Source organism: Coloeus monedula (genome assembly GCF_965178545.1).
Source record: "Coloeus monedula genome assembly, chromosome: 3".
NCBI classification, from domain to species: domain Eukaryota; kingdom Metazoa; phylum Chordata; class Aves; order Passeriformes; family Corvidae; genus Coloeus; species Coloeus monedula.
This window is the reverse complement of record NC_138783.1, coordinates 37,652,297-37,673,508: the sequence shown is the minus strand read 5'-3', so window position 1 is coordinate 37,673,508 and position 21,212 is coordinate 37,652,297. Positions and strand designations below refer to the sequence as shown.

Here is a 21,212-nt window from a genome sequence, read left to right as displayed (position 1 = left end):
CTGATATGGTAATTTTTGTCTTAAACTGTGTTCATCATGCATTACTAGGTTTTCAGTACAGATCAGATAATCTGTTTTGTGCTCCTGGATAATAATAGTCAGGGAATTTCACTGCTTGGCCCCTGTGTCTGGACCATAACCTTGGAATAGCACCTTTACAGCTGCAACTATGCTGAGCCAGAAAAATAGGACTATTTCTAGTCTGAATTTCTCTGAGGTCACTGTCTTTTTTGCCTTTTATCTGTTAGATGAAAGAAAACCTTTGTCAGAAATCCTGTCCCTATGTAGGCATACACAAACCATGAAGCCACAACCTCTTAAATTTTTCTTGACAAATTACACACAGTGAATTTCTTCAGCTCCCCATGATATGGTAGTGTAAATTTAAGGTTTAAAAAAGGGAATGTGAGAACCCCAGTGATGTGACCCTTTTAAGTTGATGGACTGACACAGGATCCAGTCATGCTCGAAAAGAGATGAGAATCTTGCTCTGAATGTCTGACTCTGTCATTTAACATTGAGTCCCTCTGTCCACACAGGTGGACAGGTGAAGAAAATGTAGGATTTTAACTCTGGCACACCTGTCTATATGCACATCGTTACCAACGAGAAATGAAGCACTCAGAGGCCTTCCTGGATCCTACCCTGGCTGTACACAGCAAGTGTCTCTATAAATCCCTGCAACAAAACCCCTGGAGCTCCAGTGTAGGAGGAAGGGATGGGGATGCTCCATTAAGTATTTTATTTTTTAACTATGGTGAGGACAGTAGCCAGCTTTTCCAGAATATAAAGGAATTTCACCTTTCAGGAGCACAGCTGGACATCACGTTTGAACCTTCCGGGAGCCTCTGCCCTCAAGTCCAACTCAAAGAGCAGTTAAGCCCTTCTCCTGTAAGACTGCCACTGTCTTTCTTTTCTCATGAAAACTGAGAACAGGGAAAAAGATCTCCAAACTTATACATATGCCAATAAGGAAAAAAGAAAACATCCACTTTGAATGTTTTTTGCTGACAAATTCTTTAATTAAAAAAAAAAAAAAAAGGCAAAAAACCCGAAGCAAAACAAAATCCAAAAAAGAAAGAAAGAACAAGAAAAAAGCCCAAACCAAAACCCACCAAACCCAACCCCTTGCAATTTGTGCTAAATTTTGGAAGAAAAAAAAATTAAAAATTGTACCTATATATACACACCTCAGAGAGACGAAGGGAAATCTCTCCACAGATACAGACGCAGAAAATATATATATCCTTTATCCTATTTGGATCAAATCCCTTGCAGCCCCTCCCTGCAAGCTCTGCAAGAGGCTGGGAGCTGCAGCCACAGGACGAAGCCCCTGGCACACAAGGGCACGGTGGCACCTTGCCAGCACGTGTCCAAACTGCCCACTGCTCCGTTTTCTAAAAGCCTGGTCTCCACTCCTCCGCACACCAAGAGTGCCCAGCAACAAACTTAGCACTGATCAATACCGCCTTGGTTTTTCTGACGCATCTCCATCTGCTTTTCCCCATCTGTTGTCTCAGGCTCCCCCGAAACTGAGAGCTTTTTCGGCGTAGCAACCATCTTTTACTCCACTTATCCTGCCAAGCACGGCGGGGTGCTGCCTCATGCTGCAGCTACGAAGGTGCCACAATATTGCAAATAAATACTAAAAAAAAAAAAAGTCACCCTTTCAGCTTACCAAAAGGCAGCACAGGTTTTGCTTTTCCTGACTGAGTTCTTAGCTATGAATTATTTTTAATTATTAAATAATTAAAATAAAAGCACTGAAGAAAATCCACAAAAAACACACACTTGTAAAAAAAACAAAAAAGAAAAAAAAAAAAGGAACAAAACCACAAAAACAAACGCAATCTGAACCCCCACAATCCTTCTTACTTTTCTTGCAGGATTCAATGTGCAGAAATTAAGGTATCTTGAAGATATGATTCTGGGTTGTTTTGCTCTTCCCAAAGGAACTATTAGAGGTGGGGATGAGCATTCATGATGACAAAAGCCAAGTCCATACACATATATGGGTGAAACAGTTTTGGACATGCAATATTTTCCGTGTGATGCAACTGTCTTTATACAGTCAGTTCAACAAAACATGTATTAGTTTCTTCATGTTTTCATCTCCTTTCCTCATGTTTATTTATAAGCAAAAATAATTTCTCTCCACATAGGAATTTTTTTCTTCTCTGACGTTTTTTCTTCCCATTAAATCTTAATTACTTTCTCAGTACTGCATTTCTGCTGTTAATAAGGCAGCCTGGTAAAGAGGTTAGGCTGATGCCTTGCGGGGTGTTTGTAAAATCCCAGCTATTTTGCACAATGACTTCAAGCAGAAAGTAGAAACAGAAGTTTTGGAGGTGGAGAGGAAACCTCCTCCTGCAGACTGAATACAATAAGAAGTCCTTGAGATCCTCCCTGCTCAACACCAGGTAGCACGGAGAGATGCACCGATAGATTGGAGCTAAGCTTGGGAGTGGGACATGAAGCCCCCTCATCCAGCTGACCAAACAATGGCTGTATCCAAATCCTGCCTATTGGCTTCTCTGATGCTGAGCTGTCCATCCTCCTTAAAGGACTCTGTTCTCTGCAAGTGAACCCAACCCAAGCCGAGGGGTTTTCTCACACAATAATGCAGGGCACGGACATATTATTGAGTCAAAGCTGCAGGTCACCCCAGTAGACTAGTCAAGTTAATTCTTAAGCATGTGTTTGCCTTATTTTTTTCCATTTAATGCATAGCATTCCCTTAATCAATTTGGATTACATTAAGTGTTACAAGAAAGAAATAAAATATCTGAGAGAAATCCCCTAAGAAATTACAGACTCACATGAAAAATATCTCAGCATCATGCATATCTAAGCTGTTAATATAGTCTAAAATTTTTCCATCCATGCAGCTACTTTGGGTAATCTTGTGTGTGTTTATTCTCTGTTTAATTAATCTAATTCACACCTACTCAACAAATTAAATTTAGCAGCAATTATTCTTTGCGTCATTTGCAGTGCGTTCCCAGGTCGTGTCTCAAGAACTGCCTCAAACACAGAATAATAAGGATAAAGAAAAAATTCTCCATCCCTGTTTGCTTCTCCTCAAGGATCTATTTGAGTAGGCTTACAGCATTTCTTCAAAGATTTAAAAAAACTCATCTTGTTCTCCTATTAACAAAAATAACTTCAACATCTTTGAGCAATGACAGCACCTTTCCATAATAATATCTTCTTAAGGATACGATGGTCAAATTCTCAGGTGGCACAAACCACATAATTCAGCTGAAGATGTAGCACCACAAGCACTTGTGCTTCTTTAAGCAACTTTTGTTTTAATACTGCACACTTTATTACATAGAGTCTGTGATTAAAGTGAAGGTCAGAAAATACAAGCATATGGTGAATGGAAGCAAAATTAATTATAGCCAAAATATTCTCTTGCAGAGCAGACTTACATTTATCTTTTGGGTATTGTGGCTACATTAAAAAAAATGTTCATGTGCACTGCTGTTTATACACTGTTGGTAAGTTAAAATTCAAGAAATAATACTTAGTTTTCAAACCAAATCCCTTTAAGAGCTGCAAAGCTACTTGCTAATTACCATATAAATAGATCACTGCAGCACAGATTCCTTGCACGCAACTCATCCGACACAAACATTAAATTTCTCTTAGAAGGCAACAAACCCACAGTATGTCATGACATTGACTCATACACACAGGAAGCAACGAGGAAACGTTCTTGCATAGAAAGTACAAGTAAATGAAAGATCATGATTATTGGGGGTACTGGGGGACTTCTAGAGCTCTGGGTTTGCTTCCTTGCTCCATGACAGCACCACACTAGGCTGATGGAGAAGAGGGTTGCTTCATACACTCAAAAGAGAAGAGTCAACTCAGCCCTCAGATGCCCAGGTTCCAACAGAGCCATCTGAGACTCCTTGTCCCTGTGCAAACTGTAATTCTTTCTCTCTTGTGGGCAACCCAGGCTTGCCTTTGGGCAGGAGAGAAAGAAAGGTGAGGAAGGGACTGAAAGGCAGGGACAGGAAATGGTGGGCTAGTTGGAAACAGGATAGGAAATACATTCTGCTGGGGCTCCAACATGCCCAGGTAACTTCTGCGCACACAGTAGAAAACACTGGTGCCAGGGCAGCCTTGGATTTAGCAGGGCAGGATGGGCTGGACCCATGCCACAAGGCTTTGCATTACATGTGGCCATTGGCTTTGAAGGCAAATTAAAACCCAATTTTTACTGCTGGCATTGGATGAGTAAGCTGCTTCCTTTGCATCAGTTCCCTCCTTGTAAAAAAGTAAAAATGGTCCTATTCTACCTTACCAAACAGCATGAAGGACTTAGCTGCCACAGAGGGAGAAATCAAGTAGGTACAACAAGCAATGAAGTAGAGGCATAGTAGAATCCACATGACAACCAATGTAAAAACAAGGTTACAAGAGCATGGTCCCATGTAAAGAGGGTTTTTTAAACTCTAACTTCAGAGCTCTTAGAGCTCTGTAGAAAGCTGTGTATAATGTGAAAGCTGTGATTAGGGGGCTCTTCTGATATTTAACCCCCAGATTCTGCTTTATTTTTACACATGTATGTCTTTGGTTAAATTAAGCTCTGTGCATGCAGACATATGGCAGCACGATCTGTACAATTACACAGATAAGGTCACATACTTAACTGGCAACAACACTAATTTCAAAGAAGTTGTGTCAGTCTTCCCAGGAAAAGAAAAACACTCTCATTAACATAAGGGGAAGGGGAAAGGAGGGGAGAGTAATTTCACAGAAAATAATTATCTTTGTTATAACAGCTTAACTCTGATGGAAACAGAGAGTTGGAAAAAAAAAGGGGAAATAACACAATCCACTGTTAAGCTTAATTTTTGAACAGACTAGTTCAGCTGAACTGTGAGGTGATGAGGCTTCGGGAGTTTAATAGGTGCTGACACAACCTCCTATGTTGGAAGACAAAGAAGAAATAATAGTTGGTGATTACTGACATCGTTATGGCCTATGCAAACACACCTGCCTTCCCAGTTGCCTTCTCTTTTTATTTCCATTTCTGAGCTACGTTATTTTTTTTAATATCCACATGCAGCACAGGTCAATCTAATTCTCCAAACAGGAAATATCACTGCTTGTACCAAGGATCAGATGTTAACTAAAAGTAAACCAGAACCACATTCCTTGCCTCTAACTTCCAGTCCATAAAGAGATTTTAGAAATTGCTCACACAACAAGGTGAAACACTATTCAAGCCACGAGTAGTGCCTGTTCTAAGAAGACAATGTGACTATTCACTGCAACTGAGCAAAAGGGGGAAAAGCTGATTTAATGTTGTCTGCTTGGGATTTGCAGCATCCAACACCACAGACACCAGTAATAACTTTGACTGTCGAGCAAAAGATAAACACAAGTTGCTTGATTGATTAAAAAGAAGTAGGAAATAAAAAGGAAAAAAGAAACCCATCATCTACCCCCATCCGAAGCTTTCACCTCCTCTGGGCTAACAGCACAGCTTTATTTTCCTCCCTGGCAGCTCCCTCTCCAGACTCCTACCCCTGCATGAACTCCAAGCTTACAGGCTCCACACCTCAGTATCCCTAACTCACCATCCTAATTCCTCCTGCCAGAGTTCAGATTTGGACCACAAGCAATTACTGTAATTCAGGGACATTTGCTGGTATTATCATATCAATGTATGGCAGGATATGACAAGTATCCGTAGCATATGCATTGTGCCTACATTTAACAGGGCTGTTACTCAGTACTTGTGGTAGAATTTCACCCAGTAAGCTCAACTGTCCTTCTGACATTGATAAGAATACTAACAAGAGAATTTGGCTACCTGGAAGTGAATGGAACAGCCCTAACTACAAATTACTGAAGGAATAGTACAGCATCTTAAAAAGGTAGGTGATTTCTTGATCAGTTCTGCCTAGCCATGACTTCTGGAAATTTACAAATACAGAAACTGACCTGACAAGGTAGAAAAATGAGTTTCACAGCTAAGCTGATAGACAAAGCTGCTTCTGAATAGGCAGAAGGTATGCTCTGTTGATGTTTTTGAAAAGAATAAGTGACTGATGTAATACACAACTGTTGGGGAAGATGAAACAGGAAAGCCTTATAAATATGATTGCCTGACAAAAGATTTTGGGAATATGAAAACTATAAGTGACATCGAAATGAAAGCCACCTTTGAGATACCAAATCTTAGTTACTGAACACCTGGAAAACAATGGTATGGCCAACTGAAGGTAATCCCCTCTTGATTGAACAATACCCTCTGCTTGCAGGCAGGTCCAAGGGTCAGAGCAGACCCTACTAGCTCAGCAGAAGGGGTCCAAAGAGTAGTTTTTAGAAGTTAAGATGTAACACTCTATGGTAATATAAGAACTCTTATAGGCTGTATGTAAATGCTATAGGATTTGTATCTTGTATTAGATTGGTTAGTGACAATTAGAATATTCAGTACAGAAGATGATTTATTGTATTGTAACCAGGACTTCAGACACTCTTACTATACTCTACACACATTCTCTCTCACTACTTCTTCACCCTCATTCCTCTCTCTCCCCCTCTCTCTCTTTACTTACCCACTTACTCTCTTGCTCTCTTGGGCCTGCTCAGAGCTGCCAGCTGCAGCTCTAAGCAGTGCCCCTGTACCCACGCCCTTTGCAATAAACCGCATGTTCCAAGATCTGACTACAGAGATCTCTCGTCACCGTGCCGACCGTCCGAACTCGCACCGAGCACCCCCCAGACAGAGTTCCCGCACACAACAACATAGATTTATGAGATTAGTGGCAAAATTGTTGCTGTTCCAGAATTGGTGCTGGGGCAGGAAAGGAGGGAGCTGTCTGGTTACTGGGCAGCAAATTCTTCCATCAGAAAAAGCTGTCCCACTGGGCCTTGACATGTTTATGCCCTTCAGAAATAAGTCTCTACTGAAGGAAATAGGGAGTTCATATTAAAAACTGGTGCTGCATTGAATAAGTGAGAACACAATTGTTCAGTCAAGGCAATGGGAACACTCCTTAAACTTCTTACTGTGAAAGAGATCTAAAAAAAGTCATCATGGACATCTAAAAAAAGGTTAAAATTTCTATAAGACAAGTATAAAACGGCTGATTACAAAGAAATGGCATTTATAAGAAATACTGTATCTTTAAATGCCATTTTAAAAGACGCACTTGATACCAGAGACATCCAGCAATCTCAACCATATTCAGTGCCTCATGAATAAAAACCCACTGCTAGCAGAAATCAGGTCTGTTCAAGAGAAATCATAAAACTGGATTTATTATTTTATTAAAAGCAGCATTACTGTAGCTGCAACTGAGGTGACACAGCTCACACCTTTATCCCCTCCACAGATAACATATACAGATAGAGAAGGGAATCGCTACCAGGGAGGAAGGGAAGAGGAAAGAGTCATGCTGGCTGAGCCCAAATTTTGTCATTTTCAGCGGAACCAGTGGCCTGGCCATTAGACAATACTTAGTCTAAAATCTTCTTCATCCTACCATTTTGGAAGTGATGCTCCTCTTTTTATTTCATGCCTATGAATCATGACTGTGAATGCATGTCTGTTAATGCCAGGATGCCTGAAAAATCGATAGCTTGCATTCCCAGAGCGTATTTGATCTGCAAACTGTCTACTGTGAATTAATTTACAGGACAATCACACAAGGCAAGAAAATACTTCCACTTACAAAAAACCAAAAGAAAAAAAGAAAAGAAAAGAAAAGAAAAACCTTGAGGTGAGGTGACCCACTCAAAGTCAAAAGAAGAGTTCATGTCCCTGCTGTGCTGCAGCTCAGGATCTAATTGAAAATTTACTCTGGGGAATAAACGTGCCCTGGCAAGCAGATGGACTTGATTTACATCCTCCTCCCTGGTTTTTTTCTTCTCCTCTTTTTTCTTAATAACTACTATTATTATTGTTATTATGACAAACTCCTTAAGGGAGGAACTTTGTCTAATATGCTATACAGTGCCTGGCACACTTATCGGTCCCACTGTGATTAAGCACATAACTCCAACATCCATGGTCCTTTGGTTTTCCAGCTGTTAACCCTGGGCTCCAACCACTGAAAATATGGTGTCTAGTAAAGAATAAGCCATGCCAAAGCAGAAATTAAAAGCTTTTAGAATGCTCCAAAGCTCAATTTTTAACAGTGAGTGTATTACAAAGAAGTCATTAAGAGCCACGCTTTTAAATAATAGAGAAGTGAAAGCAAAGAAAGTAGATCATTTAGCGTGTGTTGATACAACATAAATTACAGAGAATGGAAGCCAGCTAATGTGGTAGGGGAATTACATTGTAAGAATCTGTATTAGTTATGGTCACATATCAGTGATGGGCTGGACTCTGCAACTGTTGGCGAACTCAGCATTTGTACAAACAGCGTTAAAGAGCACAGAAGGAAAGGGAGACCAATTCCTCAAATTCACCATTGAATGGAGAGCCCCACAATGAATGTCTTTTCCCTCTGCAAGATCCTGTCTGCTCTTGGACAGGGAAAGGACACTTACAGGCTGAATAGCATTGAGCTATTTGTGCTATGACATGATTTGCAGAGCTGATTTTCATCATACACATGAGCTGCCAAAAAGGGCTCTATGGCCAACACATGTGAGGGAGACACCCTTCAGAAGGAGCACCCAGTGGGAAGGAGATGACCAGCAACGCTATCAAAATTCAAAATACATTTTCTGATTTGATCATTATAGCAACTAAAGCATATCCTGGAGAAAGAGTGCAGGTTAGACTAAAAACTCCAAAAAAGCTAATGGCCTTAATTTAGAAGATATGGAAGATCTTATTTCAGAGGAAGCTTATCAAGAGTTAGCAGCATGGATGGAGCAGCCAGGACAGGCGAGTGCCCCTTGACCACGAGAACAGGCTGAGAAACCCAGAAACCCTCCAGGACCACTGGGAAACCCTCCAGAGCTGCCCAGAGCAATCCCCTCCTCAAAGTCTGCTCTAACAGCAGCTATAATATTTAAGGATAATAGATAGATAATGAGAGATAATAGATAAGGATAATGATAGAAGGATAATCCCTGCTGCATCCCTGGAAATGTTCATGGCCCGGCTGCATGGGCTTCTGAGCAACTGGTCTAGTGGAAAATGTGCCTGCCCATGGCAGATGGGTTGGAACTAGATGGTCTTTAATATCCCTTCTAACCCAAACCATTCAGTGATTCTGTGATTTCTGGGCTGAAAAGAGGCACTGGGTACCCAGCAGCTGTACTGCTGTCAGCCATCAGGATGTGGAGCAGCAGCAGCAGACCACTGGATTTGTCTCGGTCTGTGAGAGCAAAGATTTCTTGGGACAAACCAAAGAGAAGTGGCTATAAAAATCAGGATGTATGACAGGAGGGTGAAGCACTATTTGAGTATGGCAGAGCAAATGTGGCTTTCAGACCCAGCAGGATTCTACGCCAGCTGGCTTTGTGAGTACAAAAGAAAGCAAAGCCCAGCCTACTAAGAAGAGTAGCATTCATACCAATTAAATTCTGACACTCACTAACCCTGTATTAGCTTCTATAAATATTAATACTACTTCAGCATGAAAATATCCAGAGTCTTTACAAATCTAGGTGCAGATGTGACAGTTCAGAGACAACTTCCAGAGGCAGAGTATTGCTGCTCTGCAAAGATTAACTGACCTATATGCACTATTTCTAAACCTTCTAGTGCATCCTGCCTTCACCACTGCAGCAAATACTATTTCAGGGGTGCCAGGGGTCTCCCTCTGTTTAAATGGTGCCAGCAAAAGGCTAAGCAAGGTGTAAGCAGATTTTCCAGACACACAAGCATAATTTTAGAGTAACTTAATTAGTAACAATGTGCACAAGAGTGAAATTTGGTCTGTTGTCGAGTTAAAGAATCTCTTAAGTAATCTACATAAGACTGAAGAGAAGCTTACTGGGTTTGTTCAAAATATGTTAACACTAAACAAAATAATGCAATGGTTTGAATTAAAATTCGTTTTTTCCAAAGCTCAGAAACATAATAAATCAATGCAGTAAATTACCCCTGTGCTGTGAAATTAACACCCATATACATGAAATAAAAATAAGAATTTACAGCTCTAATCAATCAATTTTTTTTATTAACTCCATCTTCTGTTTTATTTACCTTCTTCCATATGCCTCTCACCCCGAAGTAACTGGCTCGGCTCAGGCCAAATGTGGCACTCCTGGGAGCTGGTCAGCCCCAGGCTGCTCCGGCAGCAGCTCTGCTGTCCTCCCCATCTCACACCACCCACAAAGGAGCACAGTCCTGTGACCCTGTGCTCTGCCAAAGCAACCCTAAGCCCTCCCAAGCACACAAGTCAAGCTATGAGGAAAAGCCCTGGCTCTCCCAGCAGCCACACCAGGGTTTGGGTTGACTCACAGCTGCTCAAGATGCTGAGCTCCAGGAATGCCTCCATTGCTGCTGCGTGTATACACAGCTGGGAAACAAATGCCCAGGGGAATGCCTTTCCCTGTAGTCATGTAACCCCTAGAGTCACCTCAACTCTTTGGAAAAACATGTTTCCTACCCTCCTCCCAAAACTGTACTTTGCAATATATTCCTCTTGCCCACTATAAAGGAAAATCCCAGCTTGCTCTGTTGGACCTGCTACACTCAGGCTGCAGAGTCCACTAGTTTGCAGAACAAGGCTGCCTTGTTCTCCAGAGTGAATGATTTATGGTTTCACAAGTGCTCATGTGCTACATTATTCACTTAGTACTTGTACCTAGGAATATCAGCTCATGAGATAAAAGGGCGTACCGAGGCGCAAACTGCTGCTTGGCTGTATTTTAATAAAAATATCAAGGTGAGAAAAAAAAAGGCCTTAATGGGAGGTTGCCCACACTGCCTTTCCAATTCTGACACACAGGGGTGGGCTGCTCATGTTCCTGTCCTCTTCCCTGGAGTACCCATATAAACCCCAAGCCTGAAGAGGAGGGCCCTTGTCACCATGTACTTGTGCCCCCGCAACAGAGTCAGCCCCCAGCAAGAACATGAGCTGCCCAGGGTGACTTCAATGCCCAAATCTTGCTATCAGTGGCTTTTTAGCAGCTCTTCATTCCTGCAGGAGCAACTCTTCATTTCTCTAAAACCCACAGAGCAAGCTGCAGGTAATAATCCTGAAAGGTCTGAAGACTGCCTTCAAACAGATCCAAATGCACGCGATACATTTGCAGTTTGACTGCCTAAAATAGCCACTGTGAGCTGTGCCAGTCTATAAAAATGTAGGAAGTGACAACTTGTCTATTAAGAGGTTTCTCCTGTCTACAGATACAGCACACAAGGAGTAATGTTGCTTCTGCTATCCAGATAATCAATCAAGAGTGTGAGAATTGGCTGCAATTATGATCCTGAATTAGAACCAGGAACAAAACCTGGACTCCCCACATCCCTGCTCGATCAGACATGTAGTGGTCCCTGTGCCTCCACAAACCTGGCTGACCTGCATGAGCTACAAAGCAGCTGAAAGAGAGCTCCAGAGGAAGGCAAACACAGTCACTGCTGACCTCCAAAGACAACTGAGAACATCCCTATGCTCCAGCAAACTCCCCATCTCTTCTGCTGCTTCCCACTAAAAGATGCAAAGAATGCAGGATGCTGCCTTCGTGTTGCCTCTCAGCAATGGATTACTCATAAGAGTAAGATGTCAGTTTGCTGGCAGTGTTTAAACTTCCAAAGTGACACAGAAAATAAAAGATCCCCTTTCTCAAATGACTGTTCTCCCCGGACAGCAGGAGCATGCTCATTCAGCCCACGTATGCAGCAATCGCAGCATATTTGGGTTCACATTAAACCTTTTCATCTTGATTATACAGCATGCTGTCGCATTTAGGGCTGCTGTACGACACTCTACGTGAGTTACTGCTGTGCTGGATCCCAGCAAGCGTGCAGGGCTGGCACGCTACAAACCTCTTGTGTGTGTGCAGAAGTCTCCTGTACAAAACAACTGGAGTGTAAATTACTGTCTTAGAGATAACTAGTGCACTGCAGGGAGATGGCTGAAAGGAGCCTTGTCAAAGACCCCCAGGGGCACTCTCTAGGAAAATCCATTATGCTTTTATTTCTTGGACATCAGCATCCCATCAGGAGAAAGCCTTCTCATGTCAAGGCCTGGCACTTCCCTTTGGGAAAAGGGATCTCTGCACACACACTCTCTGTCAGCCTCATCGTTTTCAAAACAAACTCAAAGAGGCCACCTTGCCCAGTTCTCACTGCCCTGCAATTGGCACTGAATTGGATAGAAGGGGATGATTTATCCTCTCTATGACAAATCACAGCCAGTCACCAGCAAGGATGCTCACCGAGTGTAAGGGGGGTCCTTTGGGAGCTGCCCAAGCAGCAAAGTTACTCATCCTGAAGCCTTTAAGTTCTCAGCCAGAAATTTCCACCGTGCAAATGAAGATTAACCAGTGTCAGTGTTAACTGTGAGAATAAGATTTCACTGCTTGGAAAAAGTATCCCTGCCTGCTCTCCAGAGAGACAAAGAGCCAACCCACAGGGTGTGCCACCAGCCTAGGGTGCTACAGGGCTGCCACATGCCCGGCTCCTTGTCATGGGCTCACCCTGGCAGATAAGCAGGGCTGTGCTGAGCAGATTGCTCTGAGGGAGGAGCCGATGGAAGGGAAGCACAAGCATTAAACACTGTGAGTCCTAACTCTGCTACTTTGCCCAGATGGGATTTATGGGGTGGGGAGGGGGAGAAGGGATGCAGATGGAGGAGCATCTTCGGCCATTCCAAGTGTTAAAAATAAGTGAGATATGTGCCTTAGGGCTCAGCAGATTGAACACAGTGATTATACATTCTCCATAATTCTTCACCTGGGCTTATGCCTGAGAAGATCCTGACCCCTTCTTATGTCACACATTCCAATCGGATTGCCCAACCAAATGTTGAAAACCTATTTAATGAACATCATTTCCATACAGAAAATTTAAAATGTTCCCTCTCACGTCTATTCCTTCTAGTTTTTTTTAGCTGTTTAGAAATTTGCTGCAGATATAAATAAACCTTTGGGAAAAAAAAAAATCAAAACCCCAGAACAAAACTAGGAGCATAACAACCAGAAGGAGCACTATGTGAATTCTCTGAACTGCCTTCATAAAGATCAGCATATTGCTCTGAAAGACCCCCTTGACTCTCTAGCTGCAGATCATGCTGCAGGGTCCCCACAAGCCCAATGAGTGAGAAAAGCTGGGTACATGCTGGAGTGAGGAACACCTGCTGCCAAGCAGAAGTAGGCACCCAGCAGAGCATCCATGACCTCAGGCTACATCTCCTGGGGCAATTTCTTCATCAACCTCATTCAGCAAAGGCACCTAGGGTACAGACATGTGCAGAGCTGCTCTGCATGGGTGCCATGCTCCATTGCCAGCCAACAACAGTATTTTAACTTAAAACAATCACCATCTCTGCCACAATGCACCCACAGGCTACATCTCCAGCTGTTACAAATCAATACAATCACATGGATTTTTTTTTAAAGGCCAGAGGGACTTTTAGGTCATCTAAACTGTCTTTTTGTATAAAGCAAACTCTAGAATTAAATCCACCTACTTTGGATGCCTGACTACATGTGTTGGACAGCCGTCATGCCACCCACTTCAGTGGTGCTACACCAGCTTATAAAGAATGAAACACTGCTCTGTAACCTGCAACAGCTTGAATCTGCCTCCTAGCATTGCTCTGCAGACTCAGTGCAGCAGTCTCATCCCTAGAAACACAGGGAAGAGGCAACAGCCAGCAGCAATTCAGTGACCCAGGGCAGAGTGATTGCTGCAGCAGCACATCTGCAGCGCATCATCTGCCAGCACGTTCGCACACCGATGCAAAGCAGAATGCTTTAGACATGTACAAGATGCTTTAGTCACATTGGCAACCAGAAAACAGAGGTACGGAAAGCAAGGCAACACCAGTGCACCCTGAAGGGTTGAAAGCTGATAAATATGTCAATTGCATTTTCCCACTGGCCTGAGGCAACAGGGTTTTGTTACCTGTTTTGGGATTGATTACAAAGAAGTTCTGGGGATTTCCACTTGTAATCCGGTAAGTCAGTTTTTCATTAGTGCTGGAGTCAGGGTCCTGGGCTTGGATCTGAATGACAGATACATCCTTTGGGGAGTTTTCCATGACGACTGGATAATAGATAGGCTCGGAGGTGAGAGGGGCATTGTCATTCACGTCCTCCACTTCAATGTAGGCTTCAATGGTAGTGTAGAGTGGGACGACACCATGGTCAGTTGCATACACCGTCAACCAGTAGGATTTGGTCGTCTCCCGGTCAAGAATATCAGCTGTGTAGATAACTCCTGCAGAAAAACAGCAGGCAGAGGATGTCAGGAATAGGATCAATAAAACATCATATCTACTTTCATTTGGCTGTACTACAGAAATGTGTTCAGCATACAACAAATGCTCCACCTGTAGAAAAATTCAAGTTGTGCAACAAATGAAAACAGAAGCCTGAGTTCAGGAATTACTTTGTGAACCCAGCTCAAAATCTCAATCCGTTGTCCAAGAAACTGAGTAGGAGGGAAAGTAAAAAGATGGCTCTTCATACATGTCCTAATGCCACAGACATTTCTTTGCTAGAACTGCAGTTGGCAGAGTAACAGAAGAAACACCATCATTTTCTGCTTTGTGATGCAAACTTGTATAAACCTTGGTAGACAGAGATACAACCATTGACAATGAATTGCACAAAAAAGGTGGCTTTTCTTTTCAAGTTCCTGCCTGTGCCCTTGCTCAAGAAGAAAACCTGGAAGGGAATTTAAAATTAATCCATCCAAGTCCAGAAAACAGACGGTAAATTTAAAATTGAGCTCACTCATAGCAAAATCCCAGATAACAAGCACTCAAAAGCTCACACAGTAGCCCTTAAACAATAAGTATATCCTCTTTTATCACAGAGGAAGGAAGGGCTTGGCCACTTTACCTACTGGTGTTAAGAAAACATCAGTTGGTTTCCTACCTGGTCCTAAGAAACACAGGAGAAAGCGTGTTTGTGTATAACAGAGCTACAGAGAATGATCAAGGTACCACTCCCATGCTTGAACAGTCCTACCATGAAGGACTTCCACCCACCTCATTTCTGCCTTCAAGTGCTTTAGAAATCCATCTTCCCCCTGACACGAACACCTGGCTTGTCTCTGGTTGGAACCAGACAACTTTTCAGGTCCCGTCTAAACCAAACCATTCTGCAATTCTATGATAAAGCAGAAACTCATTCTGCCACTCTAAGACTTGCTTGTACTGATGTAATCCAAACCTTCACCGGCTTAAGCACTGACTGTGGTGCACAGAGGACCAAATACAATAGTACCACATGCAAAATTGCACCAGCATCAAAATAAGCAAACACACTTCCTCACCACTTTATGACTCATATATCAAGAATATTTTCCTCTCCTAATACAGCATTGTTAAATCTTGAGAGACACACTCTAATGCAGTGGACCTCAAGTTTAAGAAACATTTAAAGGACAGTTTGCAAACCATCGAATCACGTCATTAGAAGATGGAAAATGATGGAGAAATTGCAGGGCAAAACAGGAACACAAGAATCCTGAATTTAGTCTCAGATGTGTTTGATACTATTTAGAACAAAGTTACCAGTTAATCACACAGGACAGAGGTGCTCTAAGGTCAGCACTAACAAAAGAGCTGTGTGTCTTTTTGGCTTCTGGGGCTTTTTTTTTTATGGATCCAACTGCACTGTTTCCATGACAGCTTGAAGTCTTGGAGAAGTTTTCAAGGTAGCACAGAACCCAACCACACAGGCACAGAGATGGCACATGTATTTGCTCTTGTCTTACAGGATTTCTTTTATTTTCTTTATATTACTATTTTTTTTTTTTAATTTTGGATTTTCGTTTTTATGTCTTTTAATGCTAGTTTGAACTGACAAGTATAGTCCTAACATTTGATCAGCCATATAAGAGAAGAAGGGGAAAGGAGCAGCACTGATTCTGGTCATGTAAGGGCTTAGGTCTTTTCGTAGTAACCTTAGATCCAAGTCCCTCTCACTCAGATGTATTATTCACCCACCATAGGTGAGCAGGGCAGCACTGGAGGACAAAGGAAGAGTGTATTCTAAATATTCTTGTTGGCAGCAGCCTGTGCTATGTAATGAGTTTCTGCAGAAACATGAGTGAAATATATGGTGAACTGTGATGAAAAAAGCCTACAAGTCCAGAAGAGAAATTACACTGCAGGGATGAGAAGAGCCCATGACAACCCATAGAAATAAATAAATAAATAAATAAATAAAATCCACATAGGAAAGAACAATGAAAAAAAAAGATGAATATTAGTGACCCTAGAGATGATGATTTATTCAGAAGACAAGAAGACTTATTTCAGATCTTTAAACAAAATTTGAAATAGGTAGGTTTCTTCCCCAGAGAGAGCACAGAAGGTTTTAGCAGATTAACCTATGTTTATGAAGCTGAATTTCACTGATACTGAGGTGATAATAAATCTATCTTCTGAGTCATGCCTTCATTTTATAACTCCTGGCAACAGTTACTTTTCATTTCTGTATTTCAGAAGGAAAGGATCATTTAACAAGCATTAGCTACTGCCAACAGGTCTGCTACACTGGTTCTTACTTTTACTTTTGATTTATTGTAAGGTCCCAGACACAATTAATTCCTTTCCCTCAATAAGTCTTGTCATTTCACCTGTCAACATCACACAGCAGCTTGATAAATAAGATGGATTTTGTTCACTTTCAGGTCTTCCACATGGAAAGCCTTCTGTCACCCTTGGGAACACCTTCTGCCATGCTCCTGAACGTTCAGCACAAAATGCCTCTTTGCTGTACACCCACACACAGGTGTAAAGGTTAGCACCCACAAGAATACACAAGCTGCCCCAATATTTAATGAATCTCTCCACACAGGTATGGATGACATCCTTCCCAAGAGACATCAAATGCCATCCTCGTATGAGGAGTTAACCCTGGACACTAATGATGACACTTGGTTATCAATACTGCCGCTTCATCACTTCGGCATGAATGGAAAGAGCCTGATAGAGCTGGCATCAGGAGCTGCAAAATATGCCCTGGGGCAGTCCACAGATAGGCTCTCACTCATTTTAGCTGAGTGAAAGGAGGGGGAGATCCTTGAATAAAATCACAACGAATTCAGAAAACACATCATTTACTTCAATGTTCATAGATATTGACAAATACTACAGAAAGACAGAATTTGGTTTTCAAGATCAGGAGAGCAGAAGGGAGGAGAGGCCTCTGGGAGCAGCTCTAAGGGCTTTTCTTGGACAGATTTTGTGGTGCACTCTTTCCAGCTGCTTGCTAATTAGAAGAGAAATGCGAACAAAGTAATGACGTCTGAACTAAACAAATCAAGAAGTAAGAAGAAACACCAGCAAAAATCATTAAAATTTCAAAGGGACTAAAAACCAAAAAGTTCCAGGATTTTGCAGACACATTTCTGAACAAGACAGATAAAACAGATGTTCTCATCCACTGGGATGCTACACCATGGAGGCACTACTGCATTTTTACATGAGACAGCTGAAATCCAGCCACACAGTCTGTGAGCCAGCTCTTTATGTTGCCCTCGGCCAGATTTTGCAGTATCCCTGAAAGCCTAGATCCAGCACCACCTAAGGTCCAGGGAATCCTCAGAAATAAAGCCAGCCAACAATCCAAAAAGCAGTGCCACTGATATGCTTGCCACTGCATTCCTCCAAGTACATATGCCCCATGCAATTTGCCAAATACCCCGTGCATTACGAGTACTGTAAGTGAAAAATAACAACAGAGTGCATTAGTTGTTGATTAAAATCCTCAGCACATTTATATGTAAATTAAGTGCAGCCCTTGGGCTCGGCAATGTGCCAGCAATGTGAAGGTTGTGTGCTTGTTTCTCTTTAAGGCTTGTTTCCCCTCTTTCCCTGAGAAAATAATGGGGTAATGTTTTCTGTATGGCTCCTGCAATTGGACACAATGAGACACTGCATTATGAAGGACAAAGGCAAAAAAAAAAAAAAAAAGGGGAGTAAGAAACTAGTGACTATTAAAAGTGGATGAAGAATCAGCAGACTGGATTTCCCTCTTCCCTCTCCCAGTGATTTGCTGTACATCTGTCACCAGACCACTTCAAGTGATGTGGTCCACTCAAAAAATATCTGAAAGTCATGTATTTACTATCATGATGAGAAACCTGAGAGGCTCTTAAAACAATAAGGGTTTGGAGAAAAGCATTATTTCTTTCATCGCCTCTTTTTTGCCCCCTGTTTGTTTACTTTACATGTTTGACAGTACTGTGTATATAGGTAGTGTGATGGATGGACCTGCCACAGCTCTTTAAGAGAATGTTTACTGGAGCTGTCAGCCTGGCTGTTTACATAGGTGCCCATCACCATGGATATCTGCTACACACATACGTTCCTCCTAAAAGTCAGATCATCCTTCATGAATACCCTCAATAGCACTAACATTGAAAGGAGTTCAGTTCTGTTTAGTTTTTTCAAAGCAAGATGAAAAGACAACTTGGTGGTCTGTAAGAAGCTGTGCATGGAAAAGTCAGAAGAGAGTAACAAAGCTCTTTAATCTAGCTGAGAAAAGCAAACTGAGGTCTGATGGCTGGAAGTCAATGGCAGAAAAAGCAGAGTGCAAATATTCAACAAGGAGGATATCTGGCAGGAGCAACTGCTTGTCAGGGACAGGCCAGAATCTCCCATCATTTGGCACCTTGGTACTGGGAGAAGACAATACAACCTATTCTTCTACCCAAGTTATTGGCCTAGCTGCAAAAACTAATGTAGCATGTGATTTTGCTGAGTGACTCGGTAGCCCATGTTATAGAAGTTGCCAGTAGAACGATGAACGAGATATGGGGAAAGAAGACTGACTAGGAAGTATCTGCTACTCTTCCAAAAACTATCATACAGTAATACTACAGAAAAATACTTAATTCTCTCTTTTTCAAAATACTGCAGTGGTTTTGCAGGGGACATGTTGCATCAGCTCAGTTAGCAACTGAGAAGAGCCTCAGTGACAAAAGACATTCCTTATTCTCCTCAACCCTTTTCAGGAGTATGAGCTAATTGCACAAATGTGCACCTCAGACTGGGAAATCAGGAAAGGTTAGATAAGGTGAATGGCCCACATATTTCCAGAGTCTGGCCCAGGAGTGGCCATAGAGGTGGGCAGGAGGAGTGGGAGGCAGCAAAGGCAGAACATGCCCTCATCACAAGCTGCAGCACAGGATGAAAGTGACACTACAGTAACGCACTCCCAGATACTCCCAGCTGCCAGAGTGCAACACGCCCATTCCCACCCAAAGCCAGTTCCTTGCTAGTGCAAATGCAAGGTTTAGTGGTTAAAGTCACTACAAAAATATATAACCTTCAGGGTGACTGAAGGACTAAGGGTAATGCATGCACCCTCCAGACCCCAGCAAACTCACTCAATATGTCCAAGGGCCACGTCAGCTTCTGCCATGAAATGCTAGAAAAGCACATTTCCAGAGCCCCCATCTGCCTCTCCTTCCTCCAGCTTCCAAACAAAGGGATTCAGTGCAAACCAGATACAAAGCAGCAGCTGGTTTGTCCCCAAATTAAAATGACAGAAATGAGGCCATGAGGAAAGCCAACTAACAGTGAAACACTCAGGGCTGTTATATCCCTCAAAGGAAGAAACAGAAAAATCACTGCTTCCAAAATGCTACTAATTATTCATGATCCTTTATCAAAGACTCTGTGAGTCTCCTGGCAGTAAACACAACACCTTGGCTGTCACCAATCCATCAGCCAAAGGTCCTCGTTTACATTGCCTTGCTGGGAAAAAAGTAATAAATAAAAGTAACTTGAGAAGAAAACAGTTGAATAATGAGTTTTTAAAATTTTTTTCTGTCTAAAATACAGAGGGGGGAGAAAGAACTTACATACCTCATCTGGCTGCACCAAGATGAAGGTTTTACATCTGCCTACCCATGCTTCTAGCCCCAAAATCTGGCTGGATCCTGCCCCCACACATCGGCACACAGGGGAGCAATGGAAAGATTTGTGAGCGTAAATGCAAATGTCAGAGCTAATTCAGATTCCTTGCATTAAGCAGAAATGTGATTTTTGAAGGACACTTAGCAGAGGGCTATTGTAGGCAGGAAAAGTATAAAAAATATTGCAAGCCCATTATTCATCAAACCAGTGAATGTAAAATCAACCAAAATGTCATAATTTGTAGACAGGAATTTCACAACCAATTAAGGAAGAATATTTATGATTTTAAGAACACCAACATTATATCTAACTCTTTTTTTTTTTTTTTAAATTTACGTCCTTCACATAGAACACTTCTGTGTGCAAAAAGCAGAGTGAATACATCTTTTGGGAGATATTTTATTCATTATTTCCATTAAAGGGTAAACTGTAAATAGAACCCAAAGGATTAAACAGTTTTAGCATAATGAAGACGTGAACCTCAGCGCCAATGCCAGACCGATTCAGCACACTGGGGCCACCGAAGCTGGTGGGAATCAGAATAAACCACAGATTATATTCCCCCCTTTTTAAAGTCTTCTCAAGCCATAAATAACCAGGGCCAGTTCTGAATGTGGGCAGCGGTATCCCATCAGCCACAAACTCAACCGGAGCATGAAGGAGACCTATCGCTCATGCCCCCCGCCGCTCGCAGCCGGCACCTTTGAAAATCTGCCTCCTTACTCTGGTGATTAAACGCTATTTCAGCGCCTTCATTTAAGGCCCCCCATTGTGCAAAGTGTGCCCTCCTGTTTTTATGTTATTGCACAAATTTTGTAGGCTTTACTGCATATTAAAACACAAACTCAATTCCTACTGAAGCAAGAAGAAAAATCTCCACTGACTTAAATGGAGATTAGATCATGCCCAGGAACGAGTCCAAAACCAATATTAACTTTGTGAGGCTATACATACCTACAACTTCCTAATATTCTTATGTCTGGTTCAAATACAAAACATATATAACAAACCACTCTTGTCAGACAATGAAAGACAGGTTACATTCCTGTCTAGGGCTTAACTTCTAATTTTCTCTTTTTTACTTACGTTTTGGATGTACAAATTTACTGTTACCTCAAAGTGCAGTTTCTGTGGTGAATATCATGTCTGAGTTCTCAGAGCAGTAAAAGAAAATTAGAAAGCCAATCCTCAGCAATGCTATTTACAACAACTCCAAATTAGTCTGCA

The 21,212-nt window shown here is 42.0% G+C and overlaps 1 protein-coding gene across 4 annotated transcripts in view; it reads right to left on the bottom strand.

Moving 5' to 3' along the window:
* FAT3 (FAT atypical cadherin 3) overlaps positions 1 to 21,212 on the bottom strand; it is a gene marked incomplete at both ends in the record, with an annotated part of 308,065 nt that overhangs the window by 199,138 nt on the left and 87,715 nt on the right. For all 4 annotated transcript variants that reach the window (XM_082279046.1, XM_082279048.1, XM_082279047.1 and 1 more), the window contains one exon: positions 14,009 to 14,323. In XM_082279046.1, coding sequence (XP_082135172.1) covers positions 14,009 to 14,323 — 315 coding nt within the window. The remainder of the gene's footprint in view (positions 1 to 14,008; positions 14,324 to 21,212) is intronic.